The sequence below is a fragment of the Cornus florida genome, unplaced genomic scaffold (assembly GCF_030987335.1).
Source record: "Cornus florida cultivar Cherokee Brave unplaced genomic scaffold, ASM3098733v1 CherokeeBrave_3.0.0_Hap2_Chr11, whole genome shotgun sequence".
Classification (NCBI taxonomy): domain Eukaryota; kingdom Viridiplantae; phylum Streptophyta; class Magnoliopsida; order Cornales; family Cornaceae; genus Cornus; species Cornus florida.
The window spans coordinates 136,160,643-136,184,393 of record NW_026775581.1 but is presented as its reverse complement, the minus strand read 5'-3'; the positions used below and the strand labels follow the sequence as shown (position 1 = coordinate 136,184,393).

At 38.2% G+C, this 23,751-nt stretch overlaps 1 protein-coding gene across 2 annotated transcripts; it reads left to right on the top strand.

Annotated features, from left to right (window-relative positions):
• The first annotated feature begins 844 nt into the window (after positions 1-844).
• LOC132284714 (AAA-ATPase At3g28580-like) lies at positions 845-3,057 on the top strand. Of its 2 annotated transcripts, XR_009472337.1 has the most exons (2): positions 845-2,686; positions 2,847-3,057. XR_009472337.1 is itself a non-coding variant. In XM_059786840.1 (1 exon), exon 1 carries the CDS (start codon positions 1,064-1,066, stop codon positions 2,615-2,617), a length of 1,554 nt encoding a protein of 517 aa, XP_059642823.1. In that variant the 5' UTR covers positions 845-1,063; the 3' UTR covers positions 2,618-2,800. The 2 variants fall into 2 exon arrangements, 1 of the variants encoding a protein (XP_059642823.1); XM_059786840.1 differs by lacking the exon at positions 2,847-3,057 and having other exon boundaries at positions 845-2,800.
• The last annotated feature ends 20,694 nt before the right edge of the window (positions 3,058-23,751 follow it).

The window sequence follows — 23,751 nt, the reverse complement described above, 5'->3', positions numbered from 1 at the left end:
AGTAGAGTGATGGGGGAAACTAGATAACCCATTCACAATGGTAACTGTGGCAGTACAAGCAATAATCATCAACATTAACATCAGCTTGATTTTGCAAATGAGAATAGCTTGAAAAATGGAACAGGTGTTCTCACATTCCTTGCTCTTTTCCAAGTTACTTTGAACTCCATTCATTTCACAACTTCTTTGGGCCTCCGTTTCAGTATATTAATTGTTCCACAATAAGTGGAAGGAGCTCTAATTAAACTTTATTTTTTTGGTGGTACTTTTTCTTCAACTTTAATTAGACATAATAATTATATGTTCGTGGCGACATGATAGCATCCACCTAACAGTTCACCTGCACAGTCCATGAAAAAGCAATATCCATGTTATATACAAAACAATGCCTAATAATAAGCAATATCCATGTTATACACAAAACAATGCCTAATAATTCCAAATGATTTGTAGCATGCGTGAGAGAGGGGAGTGGGTAGGTTATAGGAATGAATGAGTGTAAAATACTCGTTTTAAATTGTTACTCCGTAATGCTTTGAAATAAAGAGTACTAAAAAATTAAGAATAAATTTGTCTTTTCGTACTTTTTTAACGGATGAATGGAAAATCATTTTCGACCTTGATAGTAATTTTTTTCAAAAGTTAAAATGATATTTGGCCAAATTAAAGGGATATTAGTAAAATTAATAAAGCAACTTCAAGACGTTGGAGGGAAGGACAACGACATCAATTGGTTACTGTCAGATACGACAATTTGTAATAGTCTGATTCCCCTATATAATACTTTCGCTTCTGAAACAAAAAAAAAAAAAAAAGGAGAAGAAAGATTCCCCTATGTAATATAAGAAGAAGACAAATTGGTGCAGCTCACCTTTTACCGACCTTGTGGCCGGCCCAGCAAAGAGCCAAACACGAATCTACCATTCACTCGAAAACAGAGTAGGATTCAACCAAACCAATGAATGAATGTCTTGGAAAGAAACGCTCATCCTTGTACTAGTATAAGAACACTGATATAGGTAGGTGTACAAGAAAGAGGAGGTGAAGAAATAGATCAAACAGCATGACGACCAGTGACATGTTCACGCATGTAGGATCTGTAATCGCCAGTTTCATGTTCGTGTGGGCAATTTTTCGGCAATACTTCCCTCCTGAACTTCGAAACTCTCTTGAGAAATACTCTCAAAGATTGTTCACTTTCTTTTACCCTTATATCCAAATCAAATTCAATGAAAACACCGGAGAGCGTTTCATGCGCAGTGAAGCTTATTTAGCCATTGAGAACTACCTTAGCTCCAATACATCTATGCAAGCAAAGCGGCTCAAGGCTGATGTCGTCAAGAACAGCACGTCTCTAGCTTTGAGCATGGACGACCACGAGGAGGTAGCTGATGAGTTCCAAGGAGTCAAATTTTGGTGGGCTTCTGGTAAACATATCACCAAATCTCATCCCTCCATTTCTTACTACCCAGTTAATGATGAAAAGCGCCACTACAAGCTCACTTTCCACAAAAAGCACCGCAATTTCGTCCTCACCACATACCTCAATCATGTACTCACAGAGGGTAAGGAAATTAAGGTCAGAAACCGGCAAAGGAAGCTTTACACCAACTATGGATCTTATTGGAGTCATGTGGTTTTTGAGCATCCCGCAACATTTGAGACACTAGCCATGGAGCCAGATAAGAAAAAAGATATTATAGATGACTTGATCACTTTCAGTAAGACAGAAGAGTTCTACAAGCGAATTGGGAGGGCTTGGAAGCGTGGGTATCTTCTTTATGGTCCTCCAGGTACTGGCAAGTCCACTTTGATTGCTGCCATGGCAAATCTTTTGGGTTATGATCTGTACGATCTTGAATTAACAGCTGTGAAAGATAACATTGAGCTTAGGAGACTCTTGATAGAGACATCAAGCAAGTCAATCATTGTGATTGAGGACATTGATTGTTCAGCGGATCTTACCGGACAACGAAAGAAGAAGAAAAAGGAGAAAGAGGAAGACGAAGATGAAGAGAAAGATCCAGGGAAGAAGCTAGCTAAAGAAGAGAAAGATACCAAAACCAGTAACGTTACTCTTTCTGGTCTTCTAAATTTTATTGATGGGCTTTGGTCCGCTTGTGGGGGAGAAAGACTCATTGTCTTTACAACCAATTATGTTGAAAAATTGGATCCAGCACTTATTAGGAGAGGACGAATGGATAAGCACATTGAATTGTCATATTGTAGCTTTGAAGCTTTCAAGATGCTTGCAAAAAATTATCTTAATGTCGAATCACACGATTTGTTTGTGCAAATTCATGTGTTGTTGGAGAAAATCAATATGACGCCTGCAGATGTTGCGGAAAATTTAATGCCCAAGACTATTCCGGGGGATGCTACAACTTGTTTGGAGATTCTGATCAGAGCTCTTCACAAGGCAAAAGAAGAAGCAAGGCTCAAGGCTGAGGAAGAATCAGAAAAGAAAAAATCATCGTCAGCAAAAGAAGTGAAAGAGGGAGAGAAGGAAACATCAGCTGAAGAAGAAGGCAGAACAAAGAAACCATCAACTATAGAAGCGAAAGAGGACAAGTCATCAGCTAAAGCAGACACCACAACAGATGACTCTCCTAGTTGAACGAAGGTGAAACGAGTGCTGAGGGTTGTATCATCTAAGATTACAAGATTGAGGACTTGACAACAACAGGTAAGGTTTTCGTTTTCTTTATGGCAAGAAGAATTTATTGAATGTTATTAATTATTATTATGTTTAAGTTTAGTGTGGCATAAACTTTAAAAAAATGCAGGAGAAATTCAATTATCTGTGTCTAGGTTGAGCACTTCAACACCTTGCTTGCTACTTGCAGGTATTGCCTAACGAATGAATGATAATTTTGCTACATGTCTGGGGACATAAAACGTCAGAATACTCAGCGGCAAACTTAATTTAATTCGGATGTCTTCCACAGCTTGTTTTTCCTAAGCTAACTTAGCAGGCACAAGTATAAACTTGAATTTGTGGTAGCAATAAGAAACAAAAAATCAAAAGAATATTTTTTCTACACCTTGTTTTCCTTAACTAACTTAGCAGGCACAAGTCTAAACTTGAATGTGTGGTAACAATAATTTTTTTTAAAACAACTACTGGAAGGTGATGTCCTTAAAATATGTTAATGATGACCCTAGAAAAAGTGTATACCCTAAAAAAAAAAAAGAAGGGTATGTACTCCTTTTTGCCTAGTACATTATTTCTTTTCGAGTTGAATGAATTCATGCTCAGGAAAAGAAAAAAAGAAAAAAAGTGAGCAATTTATCATGGTATCAAAGAGCCCTCTAATGAAATTGAAACATTCATAAAATGATGATTAGAAAACTGCTATTCCCTTTAATTTTAAAACATTAAAACAGTGTAAAAAATGTCATCCACAAATTATGAAACTTTACATTTGATAGTCAGTCGAATAAAACCTCTTTCTCAACTTTTCATCGGCTTCACATCAGCATACAAATGTTTGTTTATTAATTTTTTCATTGTGCGCTTTGAAAAACTTGAAAAAACCTGTATACTCAATTATAGCCCTTCACCAACCCTTCTATGTTGACCTCTTCTTGCCAACCTTTCTTTACGAGAATGATTGATTCCCTCCATTTCCCCAATATAGTTATTGAACTATTTTTCTTGATAATTAATAATTTTATTTTTGATTAATTCGCTCCAGATGAGCTCGACGAATCATGTAAAATGACGCCATTTTGACACTCGAACATGTAACCGTTTAGGTACAGCGCGTATATTTTAGTTCATAAGCATAGTTGCATGCCTTCAGCAACAAAAATATACAATGATATACAAGCGCACACAAATACATATATATACACACACATGAACAAACAGGCCGCACAAACAATCACATATATACGAGCATAAAAAAAGGAACAATATTGCCTCCAAAACTAAGTTCAATAAAGAAAACAGGGTTCAATTGGATCAATCAAACAATTAGAAGCAGCAAATGAAAAGATTATAAAAGAGAAATATACATTATTTTTCTAAGTTCAAAGCTCAAACAAGGGCACAAACCGTAGGGATTCATCAGCTTTAGTGCTATTGGAGTGATTAAAGCAATCTCAAGCACTTTGATCAACAACTCTACGGAAATGTTCACACGAGACCCAAAATTTTGAATATAGACAATCGAATTAAGCCCTAAAATTTGAAAGAGGGGAAAATGATTTAGAGAAGGAGAGATCATGTAGGCCTCATCTTCCATGGAGTGATTTGGAAAGATTAGGACAGAAAAGAAATGAAATGACAGTGAGGAAAAATTTTGGATAAAGAGAAAAGAAAATTAATAATATTTTTTTTCTCTTATAATTTATTTAAATATAAATAAAAATTATTGTTACATTGTATTTATTTATTTATTCATGTGTATCCAATCTGGGGGTAGCATTTTTAGGGAAGGATTAGGATCCTTTAAGTTAAAATTTTTCTATATTATCCTAAATTGAATTGTTATGATTTTAACATGTGTCATTTTACCTAAATCTAGGGCTATCAATGCTCTACATAATTTAGTAGTAAAAAAAGTTTGAAATGACAATATTTTGGGAAAGAAAAACACATTTAAAAAAAAAAAAATCAAATTTTTTATTAAAAAAAAAAAATCCACGATTTTAAAAGAAACCTATTCCTTACCAAAAATTGTAGAGCCAAAAAAAAAAAAACAATGATATCCTAGTCCATGAATCATATGGGAACTTTATAAACAAATGATACGTTTTTATTTTATTTTGTTGGCGGCAGAATTTTTGGTAAATGAGTTTTTTTTTTTTTTTTGGCTCTACAATTTTTGATAAGAAAGAGGTTTCTTTTTAAATAGTGGATTTTTTTTTTTTTTTTTAAATGTGCTTTTGTTTTTTAAAATATTATAATTTCAAGCATTTTTTTTATTACTAAATGATGTGGAGCGTTGTGAGCAATATATTTAAGTGAAATAACACATGTTAACATCATAACAATTTAACTTAAAATAATATAGAGATATTTTAATTTAAAGAATTCTAATCCCGGTGAGTGAGGAATGTGAAAAAGCATGAATCATCACCGTTGAATTTCACCCTTGATTCTTTGTTGTTCTGCACACGATGTGGGCCACAGCCCATTAAGAGACCGATCACAATCTTGAACATTTAATGGGCCAGTGGATGGATTGTGCTGGATCGGGCTTGTGATTCAACATATTCATTTTTTAATTTAAAGCAATACAACCAACACATGCATCAAAGTGAAATAATACGGAGTTTACTTTTTTAACCGCCGGATGATGGACTGATGCCCTCTCCATGTGTATTGTTGCCTTTGGGCCTGCAAGTCTGTATTCTTGCTTATATAGGCCCTGATGGATCAATGTCTTCTTTATATGCTTTGGGTGGGCCTGTTTGGGCATTTTGTTCGGCTTTTGAGCACATTCCACTTATTATGGCCCAATATAATTTTCTTCCACTATTTATATATTGCTTAATCTTCCGGAAAAAAACATATATATATATTTTATCTTCAAACATTTTTTTTTTAACTTCCAAAAAATAAATAAATAACTTCCAAAAGTGTTTACCCTGCACAAATATAATTTGGTGATCATCTCTTTTAAAATTCACTAATGTCATGTTTGAGAGTAGGAAATTTGCGGTTTGAAATTTCAATCTCGAATTCAAAACATCAATCTCATGTTTGTCGCGGTATGTGTCTAGGGGTGGCAATTGATATTCGTGGGTTATAATCGTGTCGTATCGATTGTAAGGATATTCTATTAAATAGGTAAACTCAAACCCGACCCATTTAATAATCGTGTCAGAAACTCTTAACAGTTACACTAACCCTACCTATATATTAAATGGGTTTAACCCTATTTAATGACCTGTTTATCAAAATGAGAAATTAATATTTAATTAAATAATAAATATTAGAAAAAATTTGTCACAATTAACCCAAATATTCAAAATAGGAAGAAAAATCATAAGGCATAATCAAGGTTAATGTTGAAATGACTTAACTGTTCATAATAATTGGGTTTAAAAAGGTAATATAATATATATGTCATATTTACGATTATAAAATATTGAGTTAAACATGTTACATGGATTGAACTCCTCAATTTTAACCCGATAGTTAATTATATCAACTCGTTTATGACTCAAATTATTTAAAATCAATCCAAACCCGTTTATCTTTTGTCGTGTTCCAATTGTGCTGACGAATCGTATTGCAATTTGCCACCTATCACATATGGTAAGAGGCCGTCAGTGTAGTTACCTTACATTCTTACAACTTGCTTAAATTTCTATGAAAGAAAGAAAAAAGAAAAGAGTTTGGAGAGTATCCACGAAGCTAGAGTTAAATTCCAATTGAGAGAGACGAGGTGGCGTGGGTGCGCAGAAAATTACAAAAGGCGGCTAAGGTGCATGTTCAACATAATTGTTGTACAGCTAGCGTCGACCATTCACATTGTATGAATCTTCTTCTAGTCTTGGTTTACGTACTTGAAATTAACATTTTCTTTGAAAGATGTTGCCTATATTCAAGAGAATGAGAGAAAGGACCAACTTAATTGTCATATACAAAGTCGGTCCTTAATTAGGTTTGTTTATGATCCGACGAAAAACACCACATACATGCTACCTACCCGTTATCAATTTGTCCCTTTTCAGGACTCTAAACGTGTTAGGTAGGAAGCTGCATAATTAATGCATGTAATTTGAACACTAATCCTGAGATTAAAAATATATATTAGTAATAGATTTTTGAAATAAGCAGCAACAAATAAAGATGTCATCATCCCACTCATATAAAATAGGCAAATACATTTAACTTTCGTATCATTATTTATTTATATTACTAATATAACAGAGCTCGTAAAACCAAAAAGGTCACTGTATATATTAATTTAGAAATGGGAAGAGTAAATAATTGCATCCTTCATAACTAAACAAACCCTTGAAATAGTGTATAAAGCCTCTTAATTAGGTTTAACAAATTAAGTAAATTAGGGCTATATTTCATGTTCTTTATTTTGATCAAAGTTTTAATTATAATTAGTTGTAACCAATGAGAGAATGATGACGAAATTGTTAAGAAGGATCGTGAGTAAGGTTTAGTAATTGAAGGTGACTTTGAGCTAGCTAGAGTAGTCTCATTCTCTTAATAACCACTTCAATTCTGGTCTTCATATTAATTCATCTAGGCCGGGAACAATATATATATATTGCTTCCGAATTAGGGTCTTTTCTAAATATATTATGAAAGGGTTTACTTCCATTCCACATTTTTGAATATGACTAGCTAGTAGCTTTTCAAGTATTATATATACTTTCGTTGAATACCTGTGATATATATATATATATATATGTATATATATATATATATATATATATGTATTCCACAAGGACATGACTCATGAGTCGCTTCATTGTGGAAAAACTTGACACTCTAGAGAGAGAGGTCTAGCTTTTTTGGCCTATAAATATGGTCATACAATGCATGTATACAAATGCAAGGCCCGCCATGGACAAGTAAAACAGGGAGTTGGGGGAGTCCCGTCGCAGGAGAAATGGCACCGCTGTCGTGTGCATGCCTAGCTTCAGCAGGTGCCATTTTTCTGCGACGACATTCCCTTCAACTTCAACATACAACTTCTTCTTCTTCTTCTTTTTAATTATTATTATTATTATTATCCAGTGACTGTACGTAAGATACATATATAGGTAATTTAATTTATTAATTTCATTGGTATGTGTTATGTGAATTCATCCCATGTTTCCAACTTTAATTTTCATACAATTTCGGTTTGGAGTAGTACTCCTATCAAAGCTAATAATTACATGGTGCGTAAATGGATTAATCTGTCTTAATTGCCTCCATAAATATATTGAACTATGTCATTTCATATTATACACACACACACACACACACTTGCATATATAAACTTGTATTTAGGTTTTTTTTTCCCCCCTCAGTAACACATTAATATCAGTATAGTACAACATTTTAGCATATAGGTTTCATTTGTCTGGTTGATCGAGGAACCCGAATTTCACAGAAAGAGAGTAAAAGAGGTGAAATTCAATGCCGCTATATCAGACTCCTCAATATCAAAGTAGAGCATCAGTTTTTCAATATGTTTCTCCTCTATATATATATATATATATATATATATATATGGCAAGGGTTTCGATCTTCCGTGGATATAGCTTCATTATCTATTCTTCTACGGGTGGTCAGAAGCATCAGACAAGGAAAATAGTAGATGATGAATTGATCGTGCAGACTGTGCAGTAGGCAGCAACCAATATTTCTCCTAGACTTTCAATTATTATTATTATCTTTTTTTTGAAAGGTTGAGTACTTATTACTTGTTATACAAAAAATACACACACAATTGAGGATTTGTAGAATCATTCAGTTATTTATAATTATATACCACTGAATTTTGAAACATGGTACTGATAGATCGAGAGCTATATGATAAAAGAAAAGTATGTCTATATTGCACATTTGATTTCTTTTGTCAAGCAATTATGCAGATGTGGCTAACAGGGATTCAATATTATTCAAGTTTAACAGTCTCTTAATTTTACAAAAATCTAATTCATTGGTGATCAGGTGTTATTCTTTTTAAGAAAGTAAAGCAAATTTATACATCATTTCTTCCCCCAAAATATTATATCTATTCAGTCCTATGGCATGCATAACTTCATTTTTATGCTGTTTTTGCAGCTTTCAAATTTAATTCTAGATAGAAGTCCAAGAAAATTAGTTTTTTTTTTAAAACATATTAATTGCGTTTTCAATTAAATACTGTATAAAATATAGGTTAATATTTTCCTCATAAGTTTTAAACATGCTGCAAATGAATTCAATTCCACAATGCTTTAGGTCTTATAAGTGAAGATGCAAGAAATTCCTTCTCCTTTCTCTCTCTAGAATTCTTACACTTCAATAGAATCAAAATCCTCCTTCTTATCCACCGGTAATGGTCTATTTATAGACTATTACAGATATTCTCACTAACTGATTACATTGGGCCTCCATTCAAAGGTTTTCTTCCTTTTGGGCCTGACTTTCCAATGGGCTTGATCTTCCTCAGTGAATCCTCCAAGCTTGGCCCATTCTGCGGTACTTTTGCATGGGCCATACTTCAATTGTTCGACCCGATCCCATGCCAGCGAGCTATAACCGACCCATGCCACTTACTGAATCCTCTACTGCCCCCATAATTACTCCCTATTGATTAAGGGGTAATTATTAGAGGCTGCTAATCATGACCTGACGGCTTGAGAAGATCGCGTGGGAGAATGGACGGTTAGATTTGGGGGTCGGCGTTTCGAGATTCAAAAAACTCCTCGCTTTCCTGACTCCTTGGCCCTCGGGCCCACTTTGTCTTTATAAGCCTCATAGATGTTCCATCGATTCTCTTTACCGTCTCCATCTCACTTTCTGTTGTTCGAATCTTCTCCGGCGATTTCTTGCAAAAGATCCTCCTTCCAGCAACCTTGCAGTACTCTTTGCCGTTTTCACTTTCTGAGGTTAGTTTCATTTGCATTTTTCTTTTGGAAGACCTCTTTCTCTTCCTTAAAATCTTCATTCATTCTCACAATGACTGTAGATCTAGAGCTTCTTCGCATGAAACTTCACCTCCCTGACGATATACAAATTAGAAATTGCCCCAGAGGGGTGAATATTAGAACCGGTGCTGGCCTTCTTCCCGGCGAGGTTCTGTTTTCATACCTTCATCTTAACCTCCTTAGGTTCCCTTTGCATCCCTTCTTTTGCTATGTTTTCAACAAACTAAAACTTTCCCCTTTGCAAGTAAACCCAAATTTCCTTAAGATTTTGTCTGTTATGCTACTTCTGATCCGTGACAGAGGTCTAGATCTGGACCTCATAGATATTCTCCTCTGTTACAAGGTTAGCAAGATCAGAACTAATGAACCGTTTTACCACTTTTTCCCCATTGAGAAGAGGTCCATCTGCACAGATAAAATCAAATCCGAGAAGGGTTGCAGGAAAAATATAATTGGGGTTAGGGGAGCCTGGTTCCCTCCACCTACGGAGGATTTCCCTATCCCGAGCGCTTTTGGAGAGTGCTTTGTCTCTTCTTACAAGAAATACAAAACCCATAAAGTGACTGTCCTTGTGAGATTTGCATTCCCCGTTTTTGTACTTTCTTGTGCCGTTCTTTAGGCATTCCTTGTGATGATTTGAGTTACGGTGTGTGCAGGGATAGGGATAACTACCTGAAGCAGTACGTTCTGACCAACGTTCCCTCCTGCTCGGACCTCCTTACTTTAGACAACCTCCTCGCTCTCTTAGCCTTCAGCAAGACAATGAGTCAACTCCAAATCTCTTCCTTTGGCAGGAAGAAAACTGCCCCCAGGCCTGTTATCACCTCTGCAACAAATTCTTCACTAGCTTCAGCATCTTCCTCTGCTACCCTTTCTGATACCACTCCTTCCACCGATCCGACCGTGACGGCTACTGACTCGGTCGCCAACACAGCGACTGCCAGTCCGAACGTGACCCCCTCTGTCAGCAATCTTCCCGGCTCTACTACTGCTTCCGCACGGGAAAAGGCAAGAGGAAAAAGGCACCAGCCTGATAGTGCTCTCAGCGTTGATGATGTTCCTTTGTCACAGAGGGTCAGGCCCTTTGGGCCGAATGTGATATCTCTAGTAAGGCCTCCTCAGACTAGGCCCCCTACCCCTTTTAGGCATGCCTCTGCCTCAGGAACGGCACCATGGAACCCTCGTTTCATTCGAACAAACGGATCGTCTGTAAAACCGAACGAGACCATGTTCAAGGATGGTCAGACCGCTATGGCATACTATAAGAGCATGTGGACTCCGAAGGACATTGAGGTAGCCAAGGGTCTGTCTCAGAAGGAAGTGTTCAGCTGATTTCCCTTATCTGCCATGGAGGTAACTTCTGCCTCTTAGTCAATAAGTCTTTATATAGTCTTTACACTTAGTTTCTTCTAACCATCTGCTCGGTTTAACCAGTTGTCCTGTATATCTCTATAGACCCTGTACGGGATGATGGCTATGCAGAAGCAAGTTGAGCTTGTAAATGCCAAGGTTCGGGCGTTCTTTGACAGCCTTAATGCAGCGAACAAGGAGAATGATGCTTTGGCTACTCAGAAGACCGGGTTGATGGTTCAGCTTGGTAAGGTTGAAAAGGAGAGAGACTCGCTGAGGAAGGAGACCGACTCTCTTCAGGATGAGAAGAATGCATTGCAGCTCGAAAAGAGCGTCTGGCATACCGAGCGGGAATCCCTTAAGGCTGAAAAGGAAGAACTGCTACGCCTTCTAAGTGATGAGCAATCCGCTTGGATGGCTTTTGAGAAAAGGGCTTTGGACGAGCGTAATGCTTTACTCGACACCATTGGTAGGGTAAATGATGGTATGCTAGCTCTGCATGCTCGGTTTTCTAGAGTTGGGGCCCTCAGATATGCTCGGGGATTCCGAGAGGGTTATGCCGATCGTGTTTCGGGTGAGGGTCAGACTGGTTCTACCCCTGATGATGTTGACAGGGAGCTGGAGATTGACCCTCCGGGTATTTATGCCGATCCAGACTCCACCGCTGCTGAGGGCATATTTGATGAGTGCCAAGAGATTGCCTCTTCCCGGATCACTCCTACTCCTTCTGCTGCTCTGACTTTGAACATTCTTCTTCTGTCCACCGTGACTCCATCTGTTACTGCTACTGAAGATAACCCTCAGCGGAATGATTCTTCCAACGATATTGAGGGTAGGACTCAACAGAACGATTCTGTCATTCACCTCGACTCTCCTCCTCGTGAGGATGATGATACCAACAATAATGAGGAGACCGTCCAGCAAGAAGCTGACGAGGCAAACACTTTTTAGTTAGAACATTTTTGATGTATTGACTTTCCTTCTTTTGTATTTTTGCCATCTGTATACATCATCGTTTTTGTAACTCTTTAAACTTTATTATTAATGAGATGACCGACTTCTAATCAAACTCTTCTTGTAAATTCTTTGATTTAATGATCTGATCTGGTTCTTCCCTATATGTCAGTGGTTGGCTTTCAGCTAATGTGTCACAGCAAAAGTATATATATATATTTTTTTGTGTAAGTTTTTGGCGTTCGGCTCATAGTGCTACCTGCCACTTATTTTGCTGAGTGGTTGGCGCTCGGGCAGAACGCCACTTGCCACTTTTATTCTTTTATTTCTTTTGGTAAGTTTTTGGCGTTCGGCTAATAGTGTCAGCTGCCACTTTCTTTGCTTAGGTGCCTGGCGCTCGGCTAGAATGCCACTTGCCACTTGGCCTTTTAATTCTTAGCAAGTGTTTGGCGTTCGGCTCATAGTGCTAGCTGCCACTTACTTTGTTTATGTGCCTGGCGCTCGGCTAGAATGCCACTTGCCACTTGGCCTTTTATTTCTTAGCAAGTGTTTAGCGTTCGGCTCATAGTGCCAGTTGCCACTTACTTTGCTTAGGTGCCTGACGCTCGGCTAGAATGCCACTTGCCACTTGACTTTGCTATTTTTACTTAATCAACCTCTTAAAGAGGAATATTATTTTTATAAATCTCAGAAACTTGTACATTCGCCTGTATTCAATTAAAAATGAACAAAATTCAATATCGAAATTCAACTTTTTATTGATAATACCTCTTCAGAGAAGTAGCATTCTAAGGCTTGTTAACCAGCATTCCGGCCATGGTCTCTAAGGTATATGTCCCCTTTCCTATGGCTTCTGCAATTCTGTACGGACCTTCCTATGGTGGCATCATCTTTTTGACCATCCCCACCTTCTTTTTCAGAACCAGATCACTCGGTGTAAAGTCTCTGTGCTTTACTTTTTTGTTATGGCTATTCGTAAGCGTCTGCTGGTAGGATGCGAGCTTTACCGCCACTGCATCTCTTTTTTCCTCCAGCAAATCGAGGTTAAACCTTAACATACTGTCATTATGCTCTCGGTTTCATGCCAAGCTTTGAACAGTCGGAGCCAAGTGCTCGACCGGTATAACTGCCTCGGTACCATACGCCATGGTGAATGGGCTTTCTCCGGTCGGTCTCCTTGGGGTCGTTCTGTAAGCCCATAGGACGTTCGGCAGTTCATTTAACCATTTTCCTTTCTTTTCTTCAAGCTTCTTCTTGATACAAGCAAAGATTGTTCTATTTGTGATTTTCGCCTGTCAATTGGCTTGGGGGTGACTTACTGCCGCCAGCTTTGATTAATTCCATATTCCTCCAACAACCTTCTTACTTGCTTACTGTCAAGATTAGTCCCATTATCCATGACGATTGACCTCGGAACACCAAACCGGCAAATAATATTATTCCAAATGAATCGTCTCGCATGAGTTTGAGTAACGTTCGGGTACGGCTCTGCTTCCACCCACTTAGTAAAGTAATCTGTAGCCAGCAACACATACTTGTTCTGAGCTCTTGCAGTTGGTAGAGGACCAACCACATCCATCCCCCCACTGTGCGAAAGGCTATGGTGTGGCCATTACGTGCAAGTCCTCAGGTGGTTGGTGAATCAGTGGTCCGAACCTTTGGCACTTATCGCACCTTCTGGACAATTCTTTCGCATCTCGCGACATGTTCGGCCAGAAATACCCTTACGTCATTGCTTTGTGCGCTAAAGACCTCCCCCCGAGTGGTTTCCACATACACCTTCATGAATAACTTGTAGTATCTGCTGAGCCTCTGTGGGGGTGACGCACTTTAAGTACGGTCCGGAAAAAGATCTTCTGTACAACTGGTTATGCACTATGGCGTACTTTGCAGCATTCAATTTGATTTTCCTAGCCTCATCTCTTTGCTCAGGTAGAGTACTATCCTGGATGTAAGTTATGATCGAATCAATCCAGCTTGGCTCATATGGAATAACATTCACTTGCCAAGGATCTAAGCCTGAAGGTTCTTCGAAAATAGATGGCTGGTTTAATATTCCTACTGGAATTACCCTTGCCAATGTTTCTGTAGAACCCGAGGCACTACATGCTAGCCGATCGGCATCTTCGTTATGCTCTCTCGGAATTTGAATGAATTCAATTTTTTTAAAGTTTTTGACCTCCCGCATAACAGCAGAATGATATGCTTCCATCGTTTTATCTTTGGTTTCATACTCGCTATTCACTTGTCGGACGATTAACTGCGAGTCACTAAAAACAGTCAAATTCCCGACCTTTAGCTCTTTGGCAAGCTTAATTCCTGTCAGCAATGCTTCATACTCCGCCTTATTGTTCGTGGCTCCGAATTCAAGTCGAAGCGCTTGACTTAAGGATGTACCTTCTGGCGTCTGTAGTATAATCCCAATGCCTGCACCCATCTGATTTGAGGATCTATCGACGAAGAGTTTCCATAAGCAACCACGAAGGTCTTCCTCCATGTCCTCTGAATCACATTCTAGTAAAAAATTTGCCACCGCTTGCCCTTTGACTGCTGTTCTGGGTTCGTATGTGATATCAAATGAGCTTAATTCTATGGCCCACATCGTCATTCTTCCTGAGAGATCTGGTTTGTGTAGGATTATTCTGATAGGGATAGTGGTTAGAACGATAATAGGATGGGATTCAAAATAATGCATGAGCTTTCTTTTCGCATGCACTAGCAAGAGTATCACCCGCTCTGCCTTTGAATAACGCCTTTCGGCCACAGTCATTGTCTTGCTAACGTAGAACACTGGATATTGCTTCCCTTTTGCATAGCGGATCAAAACACCACTTGTCGCGATGCTAGATACTCCGAGATATAAAAATAACTTTTCGCCCGGTTCTGGAGCTGACAGGACCGGAAGGTTCTGCATATACTTTTTCAGAGTAGTTAACGCCAGGCGCTGTTCATCCCCCCAAACTTGCCTACCGTGGCTTCGTATTGTGTCAAAAAATGGTTTGCAGCGATCTGACAATTTGGAAATGAATCGGTTCAGTGCAGCGATCCGTCCCGTAAGTGTTTGCACTTCTTTGACTGTCGTCGGCTCGGTATTGTTAGTCAGAGCTTCTGCTTGGGTAGGGCTTGCCTCGATGCCTCTGAGATTAACCACGTGCCCCAGGAATTAACCAGAACTTACGCCGAATGAGCACTTCTTTGGATTGAGCTTCATTCCATATTGCCTCAACACATCAAATACGTCTCGTAGATGTTTCATATGGTCAACTTTCTTCTTACTTTTTACCACCATATCATCAATGTAAGCCTCCATTGTCTTCCCTATTTGTCCCTTAAAAATTTTGCTAATAAGTCTTTGGTAAGTTGCTCCGGCGTTCTTCAGTCCGAATGGCATGACTTTGTAGCAATACGTCCCGCGTTCAGTAACGAAAGAAGTTTTTTCTTCATCAGCATGGTCCATGGGAATCTGGTTATAACCTGAATAAGCATCTAAAAAGGTCAAACGTTCATATCCAGTAGTTGCATCTACCATTTGATCATCTTTGGCAGCGGGAAGCTATCCTTCGGACATGCTTTGTTTAAATTGGTGAAATCAATGCACACTCGCCATTTCCCATTCTTCTTCAGCACAAAGACAACATTTGATAACCAATCAGGGTAGTACACTTCTCTTACAAACCCCGCATCAAGCAGCTTGTCAACCTCCTCGGCAATGAGCCGGTTGCACTCGGGAGCAAACCGTCGCTGCTTCTACTTTACAGGTTTTGATTGGGATTAACGTTCAAGGAGTGACAAGATACAGAAGGATCGATCCTTAGCATATCTAGGTGACTCCATGCAAATACATCTGCGTTTTGAGACAAGAAATTAACTAACTCTTGCTTTTCCTCCTCAGTGAGTCGTTCTCCCACTCTGGTTGTTCGTTCCGGTCGGAATTGATCGATCTGCACATCAACCAGGGGTTCTTTAGTCAAGTCCATTGCCTCCTCCTCCCTATTCTGCTTGGAGGGAGGCTCCTGTAATTGCTATCTCGGACTTGCTGAACGAATGGGAGCTTTCTCTTTTTCGGCACATTTCAGCGTTACTGAATAACATTCTTTAGCTGCAACCTGGTCCCCATGAATGTCAATCACTTTGGTCCCGTCTGGCCCCAGGCACCTCATTACCTGATGCAGAGTGGAAAGAACACCTTGAACTCTGTGGATCCACCCTCTGCCCATCAGAAGATTGTAAGAGGGATGAATTTCAACAATCACAAAGGTTTCCATCAGAACCCTCTCGGCAGCATGTACCGCTACCTCCACTGTATCGACGAGCTCTACTCGTTTTCCATCAAACCTTAGTAGAGGATTCCCGATGGATTTTTGCCGATCCTGCTTGATCTCGAGCTAATCAAATGTATTCCTTAGTATGATGTTCGCACTACGTCCAGGATCAATCAGAACTCTGCGCACCAAGCATTTGGCCACTGTCAAACTTACGACCAACGGGTCCTCATGAGGGATCTGAACACGCAATAGATTTGTTCCGTCAAACTTTATCTGCGTTGATGCGCTCTGTTGGTGCAGAGTGTTTACACTGCATATCCTTCTCTTCATCTGTGCCCAGCGAAGGCGTGTTCGAAGCAGTTCATCTGACTTTTCAACAGGCTCAGGCTGACAGTGAATCGCATTGATTATTCAGACTGGTTGCGCGTTGTGAGAATTCGACTTCTGATTCCTCTTCACGTGCTCCATTGGTCAGTTCTGTTCCACCGCGGGGCCTTGAATATAACTTGCGAACTCCCCTCTGGCTATCAGCATCTTTACCTGTCTCTTTAGGTTCCTGCATTCGTTAGTCTGATGGCCAAAGTCAGAATGAAATGCACAGTGCTTAGACTGATCCCTCTGTTCGAGGGGTTGTTTGATTGGTAAAGGAGGTCGAAACTTATCTTTATTTTCTTGGTACAGTCTTGCTAAGGTAACTTTCAATAGAGTAACCAGCTCTTCCTCTCTGGGCCTCTTCTCAGATTTCCACGAGGAGTACTGCGGCTGAACCTACTTTTGCCTGATCTTTGCTTTGGTCTTTTCTTTCGTGGATATGACGGATGTCTTCCGAGCATTTGCTGCCTCTTCTTCTTCCAAGCGCACAAATCCATCGGCTCTTTCATTAAGTTTATCCATAGTTTTCGGCGTGTTCACCACCAAGCTTGTTTGGAATGGGGTGCCACGAGTCATGGCCCGTATAAATGCTTGAACTGCCGTTGAAGGGTGACATTCAATCACCATACTCTTGGTAAGGTTAAACCTGGTTAGGAAAGCCTGGAGACGCTCATCAGCATGCTGCTTCATTGTAAATAGGCTTGAAATGTCCTTTGCTGGACGTTTATTTCCATAATAATGGCTTATGAACCGATCACACAAGCTTCGGAAACTATCCACTGAGCCCCTCGGCAGGTTCTTGAACCAATTTAGAGCTGGTCCAGCTAGACTCGTAGGAAAGCACTTGCACATCAAAGAGTCATTGTCAGTGTTCAGAGCCATTTTCAACTGGATGTGATACACATGATTGATTGGATTGGTCGTTCCGTCGAACAAAATGAAAACGGGCATGGAAAATTTCCTCGGACTCGGAGCATTTAGAATCTTATCGGTGAACAGTGAATCAACCGTTCGAGCTGCTGAACGGAGTGCTTCATTTTCCCTCTGGAACCCTGCGGTTGCTCTCTGGTCTACAAATCTTCTCTCTGAGCCGTGATAGTCGAACATCGTCATGGAAGGCCGGTAAGTCGGATCGAAAAAATTTGTCCTCAACAAAATCTCTGCGCCATTGAGGCATAGCTTTGTGGCGATCCAACTCTATTGCTTCACCTCGGCTGAGCGTTTCTTGATGTGGATCAAAAGTCATTGCTTCTTTTCGCCTGATCTGCTCACGCCATGGATCTACATGAGTCGATCCTTCACGATCATCAATACGACGAAGATTTGGCGGCAAACCGTTTGGCCGGATTTCCTTGCGGTGAGGATCTATCAGATTGTTTTCGACCTCCTCACCGTGATGTGCCGCATCGGTATGTGCACCTTCTTCTCCTACCGGGAGCGGTTGCGGAATTACTGGAGCTTCTTGACGCTACATTTCAGTCCTTAGATCCGCATTTTCTCTCCCGAGAGCTTCGATCATGCTCATCAACTCATCAAGTTTCACCTACTGGACGTTCTCTACCGTATTGGAGTTCTCACCCTCTATCATGATTCCGGATCGAAGCAAAGGCATGAATTACGAACTTCGAAACAGATCTGAGCGTCACCGATGCAAATTCCGTTAGATCTGGGCTCAACTTCACCGAATCGTGGTCACCGTTTGCTAGATCTGAACTTTTCTAGCTTTGAACTCACCGGATCTGACTGCAATTGAACAAATCACAGTTGTGTCATTCCGAAGCAAATGCCTTAGAATCCACAATAAACAAGAATTCTCTCTGAACAAACTACAATCTCACTGATCTGGATTCAACTTCCAGAAATCAAACTGTGTGCTCACAAACTCGATTGAACTAATATGATACTGATCAGGCTCGAATCGATCTTCTTCGTTGTTCCCACAGACGGCGCCAATTGAAGATGCAAGAAATTCCTTCTCCTTTCTCTCTCTAGAATTCTTACACTTCAATAGAATCAAAATCCTCCTTCTTATCCACCCGTAATGGTCTATTTATAGACCATTACAGATATTCTCACTAACTGATTACATTGGGCCTCCATTCAAGGGTTTTCTTCCTTTTGGGCCTGACTTTCCAATGGGCTTGATCTTCCTCAGTGGATCCTCCAAGTTCGGCCCATTCCGCGGTGCTTTTGCATGGGCCATACTTCAATTGTTCGACCCGATCCCATGCCAGCGAGCTATAACCGACCCATGCCACTTACTGCATCCTCAATAAGATAAATGCTAAGACAATCATGTAGCCTATATTTGGTGTGGTGTTTATCAATTTATAATAATTATCAGCTTTATAATTTAAATAGAAGGGGAAAAAAAAAAAAAAAAAAAAAAAAAAAAAAAGAAGAAGAAGAAGAAGGGAAACCTACAAATACAAGGACTTTTGGAGTTTGAATTACAAATTCACGAACTTTTGGAGTTTAAATTACAAATACATGGAGTCAAAGTCATTAAGTAATGTTTCCATTAATTTAATTTTTTAATTTTTTAAAGTTTTAACCGTGGCAAGAGACGTTTAAATTTATAACAATTAGCCAATATTAATATAACTGGAATGGAATAGCAACAAAACATACATGTATTATGAAGTAAGATTTAAAAGAGTAAAGTGCATAATTTGTTCAAAATTTTCAATCATTCATGATAGCATGATAAAATGATGACTTCTTAAAGATAATAAATGTTAGCATCTTTTGTTCGGTGTATCAGGAATCGACATTCTTTTCTATTTTTTGTCATGTTACTCTCTTTTGACCAGTGCGCTTTATTAAAAATTATTGAATATCCTGATACACCGACAATATAATTTCTCCATTTAACACGAAGTAATTATTTCCTACAACTATGAGAAGAGAGCGAGTTTTGATCATTTTTTTTAGTACATTCCACCAAGAATTCAAAGCAACACAGTTGGACATAATCACTGTCTTGTTACAAGGAAATCTAAAACAGCTAGATTCATAGGTTAATTATTTGGTCAAGTGGTGGGCACCAATGTGGGGTTGCTGAATAACCCATTAATGGTTTGTACTAATTGCATGCTTAGTTTAAGTTTCTTAAGCGGAATGATTGCTTGAGGCTTGAGGAGGTTAATTAAGATGACTCGGCCTTCCTAATGCTAGTTATATTCTAATTATAGTTGATCTCTAATTAGAATATTAGGTAGATCTTATGAACTGACTCTTTGAGAACACGATAAAGGTTAAATTATAAATACATGGATTTTAGGAGCTTAATTTACATATGCATGAAGTCAAAGTCATAAAATTACAAAAAAAATGAATTCTAATAAATGCTGATGTGGAGATGAAAAGATACTGTTTATTTTATTCTAGTGCTCAAACTACCTTTACTATTTCAACTACCTAAAAAAAGATGAACTAAATTTTGATTACTCCTCATAAAATGATTTGCTCAAAAAGTATTTTAACGACTTGCGATAAAAATTTAGCATATTTTTATACTTCCATCATCCCTCATTAGAGTAGTACGAATAGTTTGGATGGACGCTTAGACTAGCATGAACAATGTTTTTTCATATCCATATTTTTTTTGAAATTTTTATGACTTTGACTCCATGTATTTGTAAAATTGAACTCCAAAAATCCATGTATTTGTAAATTTTCATACAATAATTTGAGTTCATGAATTTCGACGCAGTAAACTAATATCAAAATTAAATATTGGAGAAACTTGTCTTCCTATTTCAGTGGTGAGTCACCTAAGTATAATCATGGAAATTAATTAAGCAAAGAGTAGTTATAGAAGAATGTGATAGTCTAAATTTTTGGGCGGCCATTCCACAAGGTCATTGGTCTCCAATTTCTAAGCGTCTTTTGACCCAACTAGTCCTTTTCAATGGAAAGAATAAGCAAGCTGAAGGAAACGTCTCATGTCTCATCTTATCACACAATTCTAAATTTCTAACATTTGTGTGGTCATAGACTCCTAGGAGTGTTCTTGTGGCCTGGTTTTGCTCTGTAGTTTGTTCATTTTTTCAATCTCTCCCTATCTCTCCAATTAGGCTCTAATCATTTGGGCAACCGGTAAACCTTGTCTTTCTTTGATCTTTCTTTGGATGTGTTCAAAGAAATTCATTGGCAGATACGAGTCCTATATTGTATTGCACCGTTAGTAACTATAAAGTAGACAGATCACACGAATTTAGGATAATGTAGGTTGAAAAATAAACTTGATTTTAGTATTTTGTATTTTTAAATATTTGGAATCAATGATGTATGTATACATTTATCATATTAGTGGTAGTTAATTGTCTTAAGCGGGAGTTGGTGTGAGTTATGTAAACCAAGAGACATGAGACTTACAAGACTACTGATGGTCATGGTAGTGGGAGTAAGGAGAGTTATTGGACATTTAAAAGTAATTAATTGGTCATATATATCTAGAATATTATATAACCTTATGTAATGGACCTATTTTAAATGTGATTAGAGAATAAGTTGGGATTAAGTGAAATAATATATTTCTTTCAAATTACATTGAGTTGTATTTGTTCATGTAATGGACCCATTTTAAATGTGATTAGAGAATAAGTTGGGATTAAGTGAAATAATATATTTCTTCCAAATTACATTGAGTTGTATTTGTTTGTCTAACCCACTAATTTCTAACAAAGTAGTATCAGAATAAAGTTAGAAATTGATATCAGAACAAAAGCCAACAAAATGGTATCAGAATAAAAGCCAACAAAGTGATATTTGTTAAATTGTTACACACACACACACGAATTTGTAGAATCATTCAGTTATTGATATTTGAGATATACCTCTGAATTCTGAAAACATATATGATATAGAAAGCTATATGATACATATAATTCAGTATATTCAGATGTGGCCAACTGTGATTTTTCATTATAAAGTTTAGCAATCAATCTCTTAATTTTTGAAAAATCTAATTCATTGGTGATCGGTTGTTATTCATTTTTCAAAAATCTAATTCCACAATGTTTTAGGTCCTATTAGGGTAATGCCAGGTTCCAAATCAACTAAAAAGCTCTTTATTTATTTATTTATTTTTTGGGTAAATTAAAAAAAGAAAAAGAAAAAGAAGAATCCAATAATTAATAATTAGAGAGAGCAGTAATAATTGAAGTCTAATAAGTAGCCAATATAAGAAGAGGCTATCTCCTTCAAATTGCTAGTTAACATCAGGAAGGATGAGTCATCTTAATTATTAAACCCCACATTGGTGCCCACCGCCTTGACCAAAAACCTATGATTCTCTTTCAGATTTCTTTGTAAAAGACAGTGATTATGTTCAACCTGACATGCTTTGAATTCTTCGTGGAATGTACGATTACTTTCTATTAATTAATGGAGACATCATATTGTCGGTATTCCAGGATATTCAGTAATTTCTTAACATCTTGGTCAAAAGGGACGAGCGTGACTAAAAATAGGAAAGAATGTCGAATCCCAGTAATGCACAACAAAAGATGGTCGATGACACTCATCAACTATAAGAAGTCATCATTTAATGACACCATCATGAAGAATTGGAAATTTTGAACAACTTCCTATGTTTACATTTTAAAATCTATCTCTTAACGAATACATAAATGCATGTTCTATGTCTATTTCGGTTCATGTTAATTTTGGTTGATTGTGATAAATTTAAAAGTCTCAACATCTTAAGTGGGTGTATGAGTTACTTATCGTGGCTATAAAGAAGAAAAATAAATAGAACTATGCTACAATAATTGTTCATGAATTTTGACGTTGTAAATTAATATTAAAATTAAAATTCAAGGGAAAAAAGGCTTAAAATTTTTAGAAACTTGTCTTCCTATTTCAATGGTGATCGAGTCCCATGAGCCACCCAAGTATAACCAAGAAAAGAACATGAACGGTCCTCACTGATGTGTGTGTGTGTGTGTGTTGGGATGTTCTAGAGGGTATATGTTGTTAATTTGTTGTCTTCACATGTAGAAAAAGATGACCTCCCCACCTCTCCTCCTCCTGCCACCTCCTGCCACCACCTCACCACCCCATCAACCCTCCCCGGCCTCAAGATCCTCTTACCACAAATGGGGTTATTTTTGTTATTTAATATTGGGTTTATGGCCTTACATTCTTGCTTCAGCCTAGGCTGAAGCCCACTGTAATTCAACTTTCTTAAACTTCTGTAGATCGAAAAAATTTAAAATAAAATAAAAAATACATTGGTCAGTGTCCACGAAGCTAGGGTTAAATTCCAAATGAGAGACCACGTGGGTGTGCAGAAAATTACAAAAAGGCGGCTAAGGTGCATGGTGACATGTTCAACTATGTTGAACAACGTCGACCATTCACATTGTATGAATCTTCTTCGATCTAGTCTTGGAGTATTTGAAAATAACATTTTCCTTGGACGATGTTGATTCAAGAGAATGGGAGACAGGACCAACTTAATTGTCATATACAAAAGTCGGTCCTTAATTAGGTTGGTGAATTTACTATAGTCATAGGAAAACACACACACATGCCTACCCATCAATTTGTTCCTTTTGAGGACTCTAAACGTTTTAGGAAGCTCGTAATTAATGAATGTAATTTTTACACTAATCCTGAGTTTTAAGCAATACTAATAAAGTTGTATCACATGGCGTGACATAGTTGGTGTTGGGTTAATTTTCTTCTATACGGAGGAAAGCCCAAGTGGATTTTATTAAAGTTCAAAGCCCAGCTCTTTAGGGTGAATAATCCTAAGGAAGTCAGAATAAAAAGAGAGAGAGGTTAGCCGCAAGTTTCAGAAGAAAGAGAAGGAAAAACGCAGTTTTTTTCCATTCTGCCTAGATTTCATCAAAAGTCCGATGCCGCTTTGTCCGTGGTCCGATCAAGCTGAAATTCGGAGGAGAGGTTCACAACTCAATGAGTTAAAATCTGAACGGTGAAGATCGGATTTTGAGCTCCAGAACAGTGATTTGTACTCGTGAACAGTAACCGGGTTTTGATTTTTTTTCTATTCTGCCCAGATTTCATCAAACGCCCGACCCGCTTCGTCTATGGTCCGATCGAGCTAAAATTTGGAGGAAAGGTTCATGACTCAATGAGTTAAAATCTGAATGGTGAATATCAGATTTTTGAGCTCGAGAACAGTGATTCGTGCCCGTGAACAGTAACCGGGTTTTGGTATTTTTCTCTCCAATTC